The sequence below is a fragment of the Filicampus tigris genome, chromosome 5, assembly GCF_054856515.1.
Source record: "Filicampus tigris isolate MCC_2025a chromosome 5, RoL_Ftig_1.0, whole genome shotgun sequence".
NCBI classification, from domain to species: Eukaryota; Metazoa; Chordata; class Actinopteri; order Syngnathiformes; family Syngnathidae; genus Filicampus; species Filicampus tigris.
The window spans coordinates 21,982,722-21,999,622 of record NC_141221.1 but is presented as its reverse complement, the minus strand read 5'-3'; the positions used below and the strand labels follow the sequence as shown (position 1 = coordinate 21,999,622).

At 41.6% G+C, this 16,901-nt stretch overlaps 2 protein-coding genes and 1 non-coding gene across 4 annotated transcripts in view; 2 read left to right on the top strand and 1 right to left on the bottom strand.

The window, feature by feature from the left end:
- The first annotated feature begins 211 nt into the window (after positions 1-211).
- On the top strand, positions 212-4,730 carry ranbp1 (RAN binding protein 1). Its single transcript, XM_086030136.1, is given in 8 exon segments — positions 212-377; positions 1,482-1,615; positions 1,697-1,854; positions 2,772-2,900; positions 3,060-3,128; positions 3,611-3,720; positions 4,117-4,179; positions 4,181-4,730. Coding segments are annotated over 8 exon segments (759 nt in total). The 5' UTR covers positions 212-362; the 3' UTR covers positions 4,262-4,730.
- LOC147147776 (small nucleolar RNA SNORA77) lies at positions 3,322-3,451 on the top strand. Its single transcript, XR_015087010.1, has one exon. It is a non-coding gene; the product is annotated as a small nucleolar RNA SNORA77 (small nucleolar RNA).
- A 126-nt stretch (positions 4,731-4,856) lies between the features above and the next one.
- zdhhc8b (zDHHC palmitoyltransferase 8b) overlaps positions 4,857-16,901 on the bottom strand; it is a 64,245-nt gene continuing 52,200 nt past the window's right edge. For both annotated transcript variants that reach the window (XM_086030127.1, XM_086030128.1), the window contains exons 3-11: positions 15,294-15,451; positions 14,345-14,517; positions 14,123-14,225; positions 13,395-13,486; positions 12,204-12,336; positions 10,898-11,003; positions 8,598-8,704; positions 7,427-8,514; positions 4,857-6,873 (exon numbers count right to left, since the gene is read on the bottom strand). In XM_086030127.1, coding sequence (XP_085886253.1) covers positions 6,741-6,873; positions 7,427-8,514; positions 8,598-8,704; positions 10,898-11,003; positions 12,204-12,336; positions 13,395-13,486; positions 14,123-14,225; positions 14,345-14,517; positions 15,294-15,451 — 2,093 coding nt within the window. In that variant the 3' untranslated portion in view covers positions 4,857-6,740. The remainder of the gene's footprint in view (positions 6,874-7,426; positions 8,515-8,597; positions 8,705-10,897; positions 11,004-12,203; positions 12,337-13,394; positions 13,487-14,122; positions 14,226-14,344; positions 14,518-15,293; positions 15,452-16,901) is intronic.

The window sequence follows — 16,901 nt, the reverse complement described above, 5'->3', positions numbered from 1 at the left end:
TACACAGAAAAAAATACTTTTTCGTTTCGGTTGCACATTACTAAAATGTGTGAAACTAATATTATTTGTTTATTTTTGAAAAAAAAAAACCACGGGAAAATTACATACGTTTCCTACATTTTAATCACGTGCAACTGATGTACATGTTCGAATTAAGTAAATCCAACGGATCTTTTTGTACAATGTACATTACACTAAAACAATTCCTGGCTACACAACGTACGTCCAATGGTGATGACGCAATGGGCAAATTATGCGCGCGAAACCTGGAACAGGAAGTCAGAGCAGCTGAGGGAAACGGCGGCCAGTTTGGGATTTGAATCTTCAAGTTAACTTCAAAATCTGCAAACATCTACAATATTATGGCTGACCCAAAGGTGAGGTCATGAATAGTTGATCATCGAAAGTGCCCTGGTTGTTGTAGAATGAGAATTTGTGGAATAAACCCATATTGGGCGCTTCACAATTTGCCGAAGTTTTTTGAAAGGAATCAAACTGCCGACAATGAGTTGGCGATGCTACAGAAGCTAATTGGCGGCGTTCTTTTTTACATTTGAGAAATAACCAGATATTAGACTTAAAGTTTTCCACGCGTGGCACTTGGCTCTACTATGAAGTGTTTTCTTCTGAAGGTTTTCGTGAGTGCGCCGAAGTGTGCAGGAGCCGGTGAGCACGTCGCCGCTAGCTGCCCATCTCATCATTAGCGTCTTCGGATGCTAAGGGCTACATGCTAGTGCTAAACTACTCTTTGAATGTTGACAAGATCATCACAGGCATTCGAGCGATTTATCGCTGAGTTGTAGAACCAAGTGTTTACGCTATGCGCCTTTTGCGAACTGTCGTTAGCTCGGTTTCCTTGCCTTTGTTCGTTAGGCACAACAGTTGCTAACTGCCATATAGCTAATGTTAGCATGTGTCAGCGTGTTTCACACATTACCGAGCAGAATACGCAAGCACGAGGCAACCGATAGACTGACTAAATAAACCCACGCTATGCAATTTGCCGGATCATGACTTTTATCATGGCACGTCTCAAATGCACATTTGGTCCACACTGGAATCATCGCGCAAGGCCTCTTTGCTGGACTGGTTAACTTTCGAGTGAGTTCTTGCTCATACAGAGTTGAAAATGCAACGAATTAAGAAAAGGCTCATACAGAGTTGAAAATGCAACGAAATAAAGAAAAGGAATGTGCCTTAGATGGAACGTACTTGTTTTGTATACCAGCCTAATGTCGTGTACTTTTTGTAGTCAGAGGTTGTTTTTTAGATAGGTTAATTGTAGGACCACTCCTTAGTTGCTGCCAGTTTTCTTACGTGTAGTTTGGTTCGTTATTAGCATCTGTTCTGTCCACCCTGACTTGCCCAACATGATTTATAAACTTTATTTTTTAATTATTCTTAAATCCCAGTACCCAAATGAGTATCAAAGTCCACTCTTGACTATGGTTTCTACATCTCATCTTTCTGTGACCCATCAGGACCAAGAAGAGCATGAAACCACTGCAGAAATTGCAGAAGACTCCAATCATGATCCTCAGTTTGAACCAATTGTGAGCCTTCCTGAGCAGGAAGTGAAAACATTAGAAGAAGATGAAGAGGAACTTTTCAAAATGTAAGTAGCCTTACTAGTTTGGATATTGTCTTTCACATGTTGCATTTTGTCATTACTGTGGGCGCCCTTGATTTTTTGCAGGCGAGCTAAACTCTACCGATTTGCCTCTGAAATTGACCCGCCCGAGTGGAAGGAGAGAGGCACTGGTGATGTCAAGCTGCTTAGGCACAAAGACAAGGGCACAATCCGCCTCCTGATGAGGAGAGATCGTACTTTGAAGCTTTGTGCCAATCATCAGAGTAAGTCTACTGACCATTTGAGCCCCATTTTAATGCGTTTCATACCAAAGGTGCTTAAAGATGATTTGGGAAATTCCCCATTGTCTAACATTTATGTTTTAGCAATACACATACATTGGCATCTACAGCGTCAACAATTGCCACAAAAAAAATAGCTTGTCTGCTCAGATAAGTAAGCATGCATGATTTTACTCAAGTGGTTGCAAGGCAAAATAAATGTCTGCGTATAAGGCTAATTGTGGAGCAAACACTTTAATGGCTAACAGAACTTAGTAAATGATTACAACTAGGCATGGGCCGATCCTATACAATACAAGGGGTAGATTTTGCTGCGTAGCTCATATTCCCCAAACGCAATATTCGTGTTTCAACTAGTGGGCCTGCTGGGAACATATTCTTGAAAAAAATGTGTTTGCGTTGATTAACTTTTTAAAGAACATGCCATGTTATGTACAATAATTAAATATTAACATTATTCAGTTTTAATTCTTACAAAATTACAGCATCCCATTGCTAGTGAGTTATTTTTAGAACAGAACCATGGGACACTCGTGTTTTCCATGGGGCTAACTAGTACCCGCTGGTATCATTTTTGGTTGTTGTTCAGAACATTCCACATTCATCAACAGTAAAAGTCAATGTGACTGCCTGCTTTGGAGCCCCATCAAAAACGGGGGGAAAAAACTCATTATCGGTGGCGGGCAGATTTAGTGGTAAATGAAACCTTGACTTTTTGAAACCACGTCAAACCGGTAATCGGCCCATGCCTGATCACAATATTGCTGATTAGTCAATCTGATTGGCCAATCATAACGCTAAGCTATGTTAGGCTATTCATAACGCTAAGCTGTGTTACTATAGTTAGCCATGCTGTGTCCAATCCATGTTCATGTGGTTGCCCCTCTTGTGAATACCAGTTGTACCGATGATGGAGCTGAAGCCCAATGCTGGCAGCGACAGAGCTTGGGTGTGGAACACACTCGCAGATTATGCAGATGAAGAACCCAAACCTGAACTTCTGGCCATCCGCTTTTTAAATGCAGAAAGTAAGCCCTTTTGTATTTGTCCAAAACGATCTGCTTTTGGTCCAAATCTGCCCCTAGACTTAGAGTAGCAACCTTGACATGGTAGTTTTGGTCAATGTAATATGATGTCAACAAATTAGCACAGAGTGTAAATGTGGATAAGCTCTATTTTCTCTGCAGATGCTCAGAAGTTCAAAGTGAAGTTTGACGAATGCAAAGATGTGGTCAGAAACAAACTCGAGGGATCAGGTATGCAAGACACAATTGTCCTTTCCTGACTTGCATCATCAACTCATAGTTAAAAGGACTAACATTGAATATTTTCAATAATGATACTCCAATATATATACTTTTAAAAAATCAACACTCATGCAGAGTTGGCAATTGTGCTTTTTGTAAAGCACAATGTGTGAATTGCATGCAGTATATTTTCCATCTGACAGCAGACACACTCTGTTCTTTGCTGCTGAGTCCAGCTCAGGACTTTTTCTGTCTGCGACATGAACGTTGCAGAATGGAGCACATGACTGGGTTGTGCCAAATCTCGTCTCACTTTGTTCTGCTACACCACTATTTGTACAACACACCTTGTACAGTCTCCTTTGGAAAGTCTGAAAATGGGCTTCTGTGCGCTGGCAAATGTTCTTCAGTTTTGAGATGGTGAAGCCTTGTGTGTGAGACACGCATTCAAGCTTGACTTTTTTGATTCAATTTCACTGTTTTCACCACAGACAACGCTGATAGTGCAATCAAAGTGGCGGTGAAACTGGAGGAGCTCTCGGTAAAAGACAAGAAGGGAGGGGAAAAAAAGGAGACTGAGAAGAAAGAAGAGACAAAGCAGGTGAAGGCTGAAGAAAAGAATTGAGAAACAAGAACTTTCTATACTGGTCTTCAATTGATCCGTTTTTCCTCTTTTTCTACAATAGACTCTCAATGAACTCAATTTGGACACTTGACATTAGTTTTTTTTTGTTTTGTTTATTTTGATGATCCGTTTTGCCTCACAAGTCCTTGATACCACTTTCAGAACCAAAAACCAAAATATTGAAATGATGAAAATGAAGCCTCCCTTCCTCTTACCCCTTCTCTTCAAAACACCATTGGAATGCCACACTTTTCAATTATCATCAACACCTTAATGTTACTTGTGACAAACAGTGAAGAGGCTTGTGATAGAGATGATTCCCACATTGGGGTATTTAGTTTTTTATTTTTTTATTTTATTTTATTTTTGTAGGAAGAGGATACTGTAGCCTGCTTGTTAGCAGCACAGGGTCAGGGACCAGGCATCATGGAACAAGCATTTTCTGTTACATCCCATGATGTACTTCAACGGGCCTTCTTGCCCTGTTCATGCTTCTGCTGTTCCCAGCATCAAGTAAATCAGTTTCTTGTCAGTGGAGACGTGTCGAAGTAGTTTTTTTTTTTTTTTTGGGCCAGGTCCTTTATTTCATCACATCTGTATAAGGCCAATAAGCAGAGAGGGTCACAATGCAGTTTAGGACCATCAGATGCACTTAGCCTGAATTTCATTTTGTTTAAAACATCTGAAAGTGACTAAGTCCAAAGTCAACAGTTCATCAGAGTTTACAATAGCGCCACTCCAAATGAAGTTCATCCTCACCAGGAATTCTCTCTGTAACATTCCCTGCTTATAAGCATGTGAAATCTGTCCCCAGCCATCGTGCTCACCGCCCTTTTCTTCTCACCAACTATTTCTGAACCTCAAAAATGCATCCAAGTGCCAGTGCATCTGTAAATACTTGTACATGGATGAAATGTTGCTTCTCATTTGCACTCAAAAATGATTGGAAATGTTTCCTCCACCTTTGAATAAAACACTGTCAACCACTTTTGCATCCACTTAAGCATTCTTGTAACAAGTGGGCTTGGATTGTTCTGGTTTGTGTTATTGCATTTTGATTTTCCCACCATGTTTTGTTAGTATCGCCCGGAAAAAGAATGAACACATTTAAAAGTATAATTAGTGACACTTTATTGACTGCTCAGGTTTCTTCTTCACAAAAATAGGAACATCCATAGTAATACAATTTACTCTGTACTGAAGTGTTTGAAAAGTAAATCAGCGCTGGGTTGATGGATTTGGGGTCATTGTTCTTGGGACCTGTAGTAATGAAGTCCATTGTCTGAAATACCGTTGGACCAATGGCAGTAGAAAGGAATGACACCAGTGTTGTGTATGGGCCAAGTGGTTTGAAAGTCTGAGTGAGTGCTTGCCACTCCATAGATAATCGGTTAACTCCCCTGTGACAATTTACCAGATAAATTTAATTTTACAGTAAATTTCATTTCACATAATATGCTGCGTGGCATCACTGTATCTGGTGTGGCCTTAAATCACTTTCCCTCAAGACAACAATCGCTTAAACCACAAATACAGTATTTGTTAAATGTCATATATAACCAAATTCAGTCAAACACGTTTGTGTTTAATACATGGCTGTACCACACAGCTATTGCATGTGTATAGAGCATTACTGGCCTATATATATAATTGTAGGAAGGGACCATGCTAATCCAATGTGGACTGTGGCTGTGCAAGAACTGAATGTTTAAGCTTTTTTGTTCTATGCACCTTTTTAATACACAAAATTACACTTTTTAAAACCATGTGCCATGTGAGTGACATCAGTCTTCAGTTTTTCTATTCGTAAAAAAAAAAAAAAAAGCTTAAAGTATTGTCTACATTTTGTTTCACCTCATGATTTTGGCCCACTTGGTGTTGATTATTCACATAAAAATCTAATATATGATTAAAGCCTGAAATAAGTTCAAAAGGTTCAAGGAAGGGCTAATAATTTTGCAAGGCACTGTACATCTGCCTGGCAAAAAAAAAAAATACTTAAGCATTAGTGAAGGTCTGTTCCTTCAATGAGCCCTTCTGGCTGAATTGTATAATTTATCACAAAATAATACTTGAAGTATGTCAGACATACAGTCTACAAAATCAAATGAACAATTTTTGAAATGTCAGGTATATTAAGCTACTGACTAAAAATAAGGAATGGGTCACATTTTGTAAGCTACCAGCCTTTATCGCTAAGCTCTTACTATTCTTATGATTCTATTATAAGCAAACACTGAACCAGACAACAAATATCATTAATTAAAACAAACAAGTTTGACGGCCAAATGTTGGGTTTTTAAACTTGTCATGTATGAGGTAACTTGATTGTCCAGGAGAATCCTGCACCTTCCTGAATCCAATGGAAGGCGAGCCGAGTATTTGTCTTAAACTCCTTTAAGTCACTGAGGGAGACATTGCATCAATTTAAACTTCTGCTGGTTGTGTCCATTCCTAAAAAAAATAGAAATTAGAAGCGGACAGAAGGTGCAGGTCTCCTTTAAGGGGCCTGGTATTTTGAAGCACCTTGACTGGTTGAATTCTTCTCCAAGGAAGGAGTGTGTCTGTCACACTTGGAAAAATATTATTCTTACACCGAAGATGCCCATGTTTTTTTTTTCTTTCAGTGACATTTTGTTCCAGCTGATGCACTAACTGCAGTGAAAACATGTACGGTATGGGACATTTGGACCAGGTCACATAACTACAGCTATAAGACAATACAATCTTTTGGTCCCATGAAATGACCGATAAATGGACCTCACCCCCGCCCAACGCCCTCCAACACAGGAAAAAAAACATCCCTCACCCATCCAGAGGATCCGTTGATAATTGGACTCAACACACAAGGCATTAGGTCCAAGAGAACCACACACAAGCAGACTGATCCCGTGATTGAACAACAACAATACTGCTTCTGTATTCTACAGTTCACCAAGAAAAAAAAAAAAAACAAACGTGGTTCTTGTCATTGAAGGTGGATTCGGCGTCCCTGCTCACACCGAAATCTCATAGGTAGTGCCTCCCACCCCAGTCACCTTTTTGACGTTACCATGACGATTGGGACTGGCTGTGACACCCTTGGCACTCGGGTGGCAATCCATCTGGCCATTAACTTTCATGGCCTCTCTGAATAGAAACAGAAAAAGCAACAAATGGGGTTCAACTCACAGATACACAGTATTCTACACAAGTAAAAGGTTATCGGTCTATGGACAGCAAAGAATAAGGGAAGAAGGGTCAGAGCAACATGCCTCATTTGTCCAGATGAAATGCCAATACAGATGCAAGAGTGTTGGAAATGACCGGTGATGTGAAATAAGTATGTAAAAGCATGCAAAAAGGAGGAGGAATGGAAAGTCACACAACTTTATTAATCTGACAGTCACAGAAGAATACAAAACTTTTTTTTTTCTAAGGCAGAAAAAAAATAATCCATTCATGGAACACATTTATGAATTCAGATGGAACTTAAGGATAAATAAACAGTAGGACAGACACTGTATACTTAATGCTACATGCTAGAAAGAGGTACAGACTAAAGCTCATTAAATCAATGGGAGCAGGACTCAGCGGATAGCTGTGTAGGCCTCCAGACAGACCCCCCCTGGGGGGGTCCCCCAGCCCACGCACACACACTTAGGGCATGCATGCAGTAGTACCAGAGGCCTAGGATTCATACCTTGCCCCGCCCAGGCGAGGTGAGTCCATCCTCTCCTGGGCACTCATGTATGAGAGTTTCTGGTGGGAGTAGGAGGGCGAGCGGGGCATGGCAGGGGAGTGGGGGTGGGGGTGGGGGTGGGGGCGGTGGGCAGGGGAGCGGTAAAGGCCCTCGGGGCCCGCGACCCTTCCGTGGTTGTTGTTGGTGCTAATGTGGTCCGTGTGCAAGGAGCTGGATGAAGTCCTGGGTGCTCGACCCAGAGTGGAGCCGGCCTGGCACAGCACGGGGGTTCTTTGGCCGTAGCTCAGCCCAACCCCCATCAGGTTGTCCCTGGAGCCTCCGTAGGCCGGAGGTGTTGGGCCTCTGGAACCGGCACAGCGAGGCCCATCCGGATAGCAGGGGTTGGGTGGGAGGCCATAGCCCCCCGAGCCCTCAAACACACCCGAGTCCTGGGCATAGATATGTGTCTGCGAATGGCCGTGTAGCATGTGTCGCTTCTCCCTCGCCTCCATTTCCTTCCGCTCTTGGATGGAGGCCATGATTGTTTGGGAGAGGTTGTCGTAGCGCACCGGAGATGGGTCCCTGTCCCGTAGGTGAGGGGAGTGACGGCTCACCCCCCTAGATGACATAACCGGACTGTAGGTGGCGGCGACCTGCTGTCTCTGCATCTCAGGCTCGCGCACGTGGCACATTTTGGTGGGCAGGTAGGGCGAGTGGAACCCCACTGGAGGCAACCCACGGTGGGCCAAGCACTCTCTGGCAGTGGGTGGGGTGCTGCTGGGGTTCAGCAGGCTGTCATAGGATAGGCTCCCGTTACGGTTGGAGAGCGCGTTGGGAGAGAAGACGTTCTTGTAGGGCGTAGAGGTGACCGTCTGGGGCTGCAGACCAACGAGCTGACCCTTCTCCGATCGTTGGTGAGCCTGCTTCAGGCTAAGAGTCCGAGAGTTGACCGGGTCGGAGTCCAGCTGGAAAGGCGAGGATTTGAAAGTGCGTTGAAGGGGAGCATTAGTGTACTCTGGCAGATCTAAGTTGGGCTCGGATCGATAGTCGTGGCCACGAACACCCTCTTCCAAGATGGCTGAGGAATTTTGGTCATCGGGCATGACAATCTGACAAGAAAACAGAAGACATGACTCGTAGTAAATGTTCTGCAGTTTCTACATCAAAAACAACAACCGCTTCATCATTTTACCTTGTCCCCTGCAGTATGATAGTGGACTTTTGGCATTGTGCCAAAGGACGGTCTGAATTTGTACATCGCCGGAGTGGAGGGGTGGGTCTTTCCAGACAGCGAGCTTTCTACAGTATCATAAACACAGAGAGAAAAGCAAATACTGTAGATGACGTCAACCATTTCAGAATTGATGGACAACTGAATTGTACTCAGTTATGTACAGTGTACAGTTATGGTTACATTATTTACATAAACTAATTCCTAAAAAACACTAACAAGTGTACATATGTTGATACATCTTGTGTTATATTCGCATGTGTATAGTTTGCACAGTTTAATATTATTTTTTATTCATTCCAGATTTCATTACCTGTGGAATATTTCTGTTTTGCTGTAGAATTTGCCCCAGATTGAGTGCCATTTGTACTAAGCACAATTCCGATTAGACGTTGAGTAAAAGGTACATTTGAACTGAATCCAATGATTTGCAAATACAAAGACAAGATATGTTCAAACCGATGAACATTATTTATTTTGCTAATAGAAAAACTTCATTTGAATTTGATTCCTGCAGCATGTTCCCAAAAAGCTTGGACAGGGGCAACAAAAGACTGCAAAAGTTGAGGTTTGCTTTGAAAAATAAAAAAGTAAGATTGGATGTACAAGGCGCATCCCCGAAAGCCTCAGTCGTTCACAAGCAGGGATGCGGCGAGTTTCACCACTTTATGAACAATTGAGCGAGCAAACACTCCAACAGTTTAACGTTTGTTAACATACAATTGCAAATAATTTAGGGATTTCATCATCAGTGATCCGTAAAATCATCCAAAAATTCAGATTTAGAGAAATGTCTGTAACTACTGTAAGTGGCAAGGCTGAAAACCAACATTGACTACAAATGAAAAATCTCTATCATGCCAAGTGAAAGCCATTATATCAGCAACACCCAGAAACGGCACCACCTTCTCCGGGTTGGATCTCATCTGAAATGGACTGATGTAAATTGGAAGAGTGTGCTGTGGTCTGACGAGTCCATATTTCAAATTGTTTTTGGAAATTATGGACGTCGTGTCCTCTGGGTGAAAGAAGAAAGGGACTATTTTGACTGTTTTCAGCGCAAAGTTGAAAAGTTAGCATCTGTGATGGTAGGGGGGCTGTTGGTGCCCATTGCATGGGTAACTTGCACACCTGTGAAGGCACCATTCATGCTGAAAGATTTAGGTTTTGGAGCAAAATATGCCGCCATCCAAGATCGCCCCCAGAGATGGCTAGAATATGTTCCCAGCAGGCCCATGAGTTGAAACTCTGCATTCTGATTAATTTTGCATTTGTGGAATATAAGTTAAGGAGCAAAATGCGCTCGTTTTTAACCATTTCTGGGGGCGGCCATTTTGTCTTCTGTCGCCTGAAAATGACATCACAACTGCTCACAACAACCAATCACGGATCAGATTCAGAAAACAGGTCATCCGTGACTGGTCACATATTATAGAAAAAAAATATGTTTGGGTTGACTTCCTCTTTAAATACCTTGTATTTTTAGTGTATTCAATTAATTATTGGCTGGAAAGTTTTCACTAACAATTGTATTCTGTTTTTATTTTCATTTTACACAATGTTGTCAACTTCATTGGAATTGGGGTTTGTAATCGTTTTGATGCGAATCGTGCGTGCACTTGATTCGCTGTGGCGACCCCTGAGGGGAAAAGCCGAAAGGATAACAACATTCAATTCAGATGACAAAGTCGTGATGTGTTTGAACAAGTGATGGTGGCCCTGCTGCAGTACAAGAAACTACCAGCAGGTTGCAATGTTGCTCCTTGTGGCAGGTCGAACTGTTCCATCCCTGACATAATGCAGCAAGACACAAGGTCTCAGGAGGGAACCGACCGGGTGTGTGTGTGTGTGTGTTAACACTAGATTAATGACGATATTTCACAAGATTTAAAAGTAACAAATCACAACTGCACAGGGACACATGCATAAATAACGGGATGTGCCCACAGAGGAAAACAGGCTGTGATTTACACTCACCAGATACGTCATCAGCCACACCTGCACAGTCTGTGATATGATTCAATACAAGTGCTCCTTGAAAATAGTCCTTACGAAGACTATTGTGTTTGCAGTAGTGTAAAATTGCACTGCACTATTAACAAGACAGTTGTTTCCCTTTTTTTGGTTACACTATACGCTACAATCCTTCAGCTCTTGTTGGTGTAATGATAGCTGTCCCAATTTGAGTGTGAATAGTAAATGACTCCTACATTCAACTCAATTTGAGTTGAATGGAGGAAAGAGATTTGAGTGGTTCTTACCCTCACTGGAGGTCAGGTGATTTTTCAGCTGGTTGTACCTGTCAGCTTTTGGTGGCAATGGCGGCTGCGTTTCTTTTTCATCCAGGCCATCGAGGCTGCTTTTGGACTATGTGAATGAGAGCAGAGTGGCAAGAACATCTTAAACAGGTGGCTGAACAGCAGGTGCGATAGATGCCCGTGTGAGAAGGTGCATACTTTAGTCACCCTGAAGGAAATTATGGTATCTAGTTGACACAATCGCAGTCTCAAGCATATTGCATAAGCAAGCAAACCAACCAGCGGTTACTATGTACAGTCACAGGTCAGAATTAGTAAGTTAAGTAGTACGTGGTAGTAATAATAAAAAAAAAAGAAAAATTGGGGGGGGTGGGGTTGGGGGGAACAGCAAATAAATTGGAAATACAATTTTACAACTAACAAATAAAAAATATATGAATAATGTGCATTTTGTGAAATAGGTGAAATGCACTTCACTTGTATATCCTAAACAAATAAAGTCTGGCGTACCTCCCTACCCATAGTGTCAAATTACACAATCAAGTACATCTTTTGTGAGCAGCGCAAGTCCGAAAATATGTCTTGTGAGCAAGCCACAATTTTACCCAACTCATTGTTGAAAGCACAGATCAGAATGTATAGTACTAGCATTAGCAATGTTAGCTTCTGATAAGCAGTATGTATTTGATTGTTCAGCAAACGATGACCGATGATGTGGTGGGGGCGATGGGGCAATTGTGTTTGCTGATGTGTCTGCTGCATGTGCCACATGCACAGATACTAACTGACGTGTGATTTGTCGGCTCGGTGGTGAAGTGATGCCTTTGCAATTGAAAATTCAATGGATCTTCAAATGGGGGCCCACTTTTTTCCTCAGCTAGTCGCAACCGCTTGCTTCACCCCTGTCGTCATGGTAATGAAAATACAATAAAATATAAAAAGTGGATGTTAAATGTGCTGTTATCATTTGTGTGTTTTGACTCAAGATTGTCAGAGCCCTTTTATTAGGACATAAAGTCATTCAACTACCATTAATCTAAGTGAATCTCGTCTTTGTCAAGTAATATTTTTCCGGGCATCAATAACCCGATTATATTATATCTTTTGTTGTTGTCATTTCATTACAATCAGTTCTGTGTACATCATCTGTCGCCACTGAGATACTGAAACAACCAACTAGTACTGGCAGCAGCAAAGTAATGCAAAGCATACACAGGCATGGGGGGGTATCACAGAGGCACATGCTGCAATTACTGTTATGTTGAAATAATGCCCAAAAAAGCTGTAGATTGAGTACAAAAAAGCTCACCTTGGAGCTGATGATGGTGCCATGGATGCCGTTGTCATTGACCTTGATGGTGATTTGCCTGTCTGAGAGGTCTGGTCTGATAAACGGAGGTTGAATTTTAAAGTGAGGCTTTTTTCGGGGGTCAAATATGTACCTGCATGGAAAGAGACATCATGCATGAACACTGGGAACTGTGCCACCAAGATTTTGAGCGTTGCTACAAAAATAATCAATTTACGAACGAGTTCCGTTCCTACACTTGCGATGTAACCCGAATTTACGTGTATGCCGGATTTCACCGTTGAAGTTGAAATTTACATCAAAATACTTAGTATAAAAAAAAAAAACGAAAATACATTAACATAAAAAGCGTAAGATGCTGTACTTAAGCATTACTGCTGAGAAGTGGAAGTTAATTGAGGAGAGGAGGACGAAAAAGGCAAAGATACTGTTGGCGCGCAAACAGACACGATCAAGACACTCTACGCATACTCAACCGCAATGAATCCTGGTCTTTGTAGTACAGGAAGTGCTTGTATGCGCAAGTGTGTTGTTTGGCGCGAAACCCACCGCAAATGCGCAAGCAGAGGTAAACAAGCTCAGAGACGCAGCACAAAAGCTCACTTTCGGAGCAAAGAGGAAAACCGGCTGTTTCATTCCTGTGGTGAGTGACATGAATATCAAGTGCTTCATTGACAGTTGAAAGTAACACGCGGAAATGACGCCCATTTGAGTCGCGCCGCCATCACAGTGACTTATTAAAATGCCGGAGCAACTCTGCCCGTTCAATCATGTAAACGGGTTATTCAGAATATTTCAGAAATCGGAATTTTGACCTGAAACCGAATATTGACTGCATGTACAGTAAATGTAGTCACTATGGTGCTGGTGACAAAATGGCGGAAGAGGCACGGGCGTCGTAAAGTCGAAACGTCGTAGGTTGCGGTACGTCATAATTCGAGGACTTCCTGTATGTACTATTGTATATACTGGAGCCTATCCCAGCTGACTTTGGGCAAAAGGCAGATTACCCTCTGGACTGGTCGCCAATCACAATACACGCATACACTTGCGTTTTGAGTGGGACCTGAACCCATGTTGCCTGCATAGAGGTCAGCTGAGTGAATCATTACACCTCCACTGACCAATAATAAATATGATGTCAACAATTTAAAAAGACACACACAAGACCGTGCCCACAGAGCATCTTACCTTGGACCCAGAGAACTACACAAAACATACTCCACGTTGCCACAGCAACCTTTAGTGAAGGGATTTACTCCTCCACGAAACTTGCCCGTTACCTGAGGAACACAAGACCTTGTTTAGAATTTCGACAGACGTGCACACACAAACGCACGCGCACACACGCTGATCCGGAGGCCCGATACTTCAGCACTAGAACGATAATATGAATAAGATCATCACTAGTGGTTTTCTTTTGAGTTTCATGATTGCACTTCGGAGTAGGGCTGCACAAGAATAGAAAAACATGCTATATGCGTGTTTAATATTGCAATATCGATATTATTGTGATATTTAGCATGAAAGTAAAGAAATTACATTATTATTATCTAATGAAAGAAATCAAATTTGCATGTGGCAAAATAAGCAAGCTCGATGTATTCTTAGCTAATTCATTGAAATATATGAATAAACTATATATATATATATATTTATATATATATATATAGTTCACTCAGCAATGTGCAAATTAAGTTAAGGCTGGTATTGGCCTGATACCGATACCTGGTATCGGTTCTCGCCCGTCCTTGCATAAAAGAATAAAATTCCATATGAAACTTATTGCACATCTTTGCAATATGCATATTGCACGGGCCATTGTCGCAATGGAAATCTTTTTTCAAGATATTGTACAGCCCTAACCCAGAGCTTCATTAATCTATCGTGTCATTCATTAATCTATCGTGTCTCCTCACTTGTTCATTTGTGGTTCGACCTCGCCCCACAAGCACCATGTGGAAACCTGTGAGACCCATGACGGGAATAAAGAAAAGTCCTGCGATACACATTACCACCAATCTGGGCATTAGACAATTAAGGCAAATAAAATATCAGATCACAAAACATTGACAGTACAAGATGTTGACAAGTGATCAAAACTCATAGCAAAAGTGGTAAGAGGATTGTTACAAGGATACGTGACGATGGTGTGCAGAGCTCCCAGCGTCTCCCGGTGGTGGAGCACAAAAATGAGGCCGAAGGTGAAAACTCCCATCATATGAATGCTCAAAGAGAGCAGGAAGAGGAAGAAGTAGCGATAATTTCTGCGTCCAATGCAGTTATTGACCCAAGGACAGTGATGGTCAAAGTCCTGAGAAGGGAGAAGATATTCATTTTTTTTAATGTAAGGACAAACACTCAATCCACAGTCCATGGATGTTTAAAAGGTTAGTCAATGAAAACATTTTTTTTCAAGAATATTTTCTATACAAGCCCACTAGTTGAAAAAGGGCATTCTGATAAATATTGCGTTTGTGGAATAAGTGTTAATCCACTCATTTTTAGCCATCTCTGGGGGCGGCCATTTTGTCTACTGTCGACTGAAAATGACATCACAAATGCTCACAACGACCAATCACGGCTCAGATTCAGAAACAGATCAGCCGTGATTGGTCGTTGTGAGCAGATGTGATGTCATTTTCAGTCGACAGAACACAAAATGGCTGCCCCAGAGATGGCTAAAAACGAGTGCATTTTGCTGCTTAATTTATATTCCGCAAACGCAAAATTAATCAAAATGCCGTGTTTCAACTAGTGGGCCTGCTGGGAACATATTCTTTTAAAAAATATGTTTGGATTGACTTCTGCTTTAATAGTGAAATAGTTCCACAGGTGCTGTGTAAAGAGAACTGAAATGAGTGGGACTAGACATTAGCGTAGACTTTGTATGTAAAGATAATTATCACAAATGTGCACCACAAATGTATGAATAATGTTGGAAACAATGAAATGACTTGGGATAATTTCCCACAGCACACCGTGACGAGGCACAGTGGTCGGGAATCACTGAATTCTACAGCAGCCTATAATGAAGAGTGTGTAAATATGCATTCATATTTTCACATACAAACATAGACAGACACTCACCTCTACGCAATTGTCGCAGACACTGCAGTGTGAGCAGCGAGGCGGCCTGTAGAAGTGACAAGTGGCGCACCACTTCATCCGAACCTGAATGCCCTTGATCTCCACATTCTTGTAGAGAGGCGCTCGGAAGTCATCGTCTTTGTCTTCGTCCTCGTCCGCTGTGCCGACATGAACACCCAGTCAGGCAAGGGCTGTTTCAGCTTTTTTTTTGTTTTGTTTTTTTTCTTTTTTTTTTAAGGTCATGCAATTTTTTTATTTTATTGTCACAGTTGAGCAGAAAGTTAACCTCTAATGTTGGCTGCGAGGTCATGTGCTTCTTATGTGGCCAAAGCTCCCCAAAACGGGAGGAGCACAGTGAAGAAAGTCAAACACAAGCAAAATGAAATCATGTTTGACCTCAGCTAGGCTGGCTGTCACATGTAAAGAATTATTCAAACAACTAAAATAATACTTGATATTATGTGGACTCCGCCTTGATACTCGATTTTACATTAATTGAATCCAACATGAATCACCAAGATGGCAATTCGCTCAGTCATTGTGTCAAGCGTAATATCAAATGTCTCTTATAAAGACAAATGACAAAATGTCTCATGTTGATAAAATCGAAGAATTAACATCAGCTTTCTCTTTTTACATTTAAAAAGCTGACTGTTTCCAGTCATTCTTTCACAAACATTGTATCATATCACTCATTTTTTGGGGAGTGGGGTTTGACTGACGTTACACATGAGTGCAGCCTGCCAACATATACTTCCAGTAAGTGTGGTTCATAAAATTGTGCAGGTGATAACTGCACACGCTCGCCTCGGTCTAAGAGTACAATGTGCGCCACACGGCCTTGAGATAATTACTGCTATACAGGAAGAGGTAATTGTTCCTCTAGACAGGTGCTTATCATTTACAAGCACATTATAAAACACCCCCGCAGGAGAGAGTTGAATCACCACTGTTTAAACCTGGATAGACTCACTGCTTGAAGAGGAAGTCAACCCAAACATAGTTTTATCAAGAATATGTTCCCAGCAGGCCCACTAGTTGAAACAAGGCATTCTGATTAATATTGTGTTTGTGGAATAAGAGTTAATACACCCGTTTTCATCCATCTCGGGGGGCGGCCATTTTGTCACTTCTGTCGACTGAAAATGACATTACAGTTGCTGAGGGCTCGGGTAACGACCAATCACGGCTGAGCTGTTTTCTGAAGCTGAGCCATGATTGGTCATTACCTGAGCCCTGAGCAGTTGTGATGTCATTTTCAGACGACAGAAGTGACAAAATGGCTGCCGCCTGAGATGGCTAAAATCGGGTGGATTTTGCCGCTTAACTCATATTCCATAAATGTGATGCCGGGATTAATCATAATGCCTTGTTTCAATTACACTGGAAACAAATGCTGTGCATCATTTACTCAATTTTATTTAGTTTTTTTTTTCGGGTTTCGTGTTTGCACAAAATAAAAGCATCTGAACCCAGATTTTTTTAAGCAGACTATAGATCTACTTCTAAAATGTATCTGGGTACAGATTATTTTATTTTGTGGAACCACTTGACAAAATAAAATAGAATAAATTCAACCATAATTTTTTTTCAGTGTAGTGGGCCTGC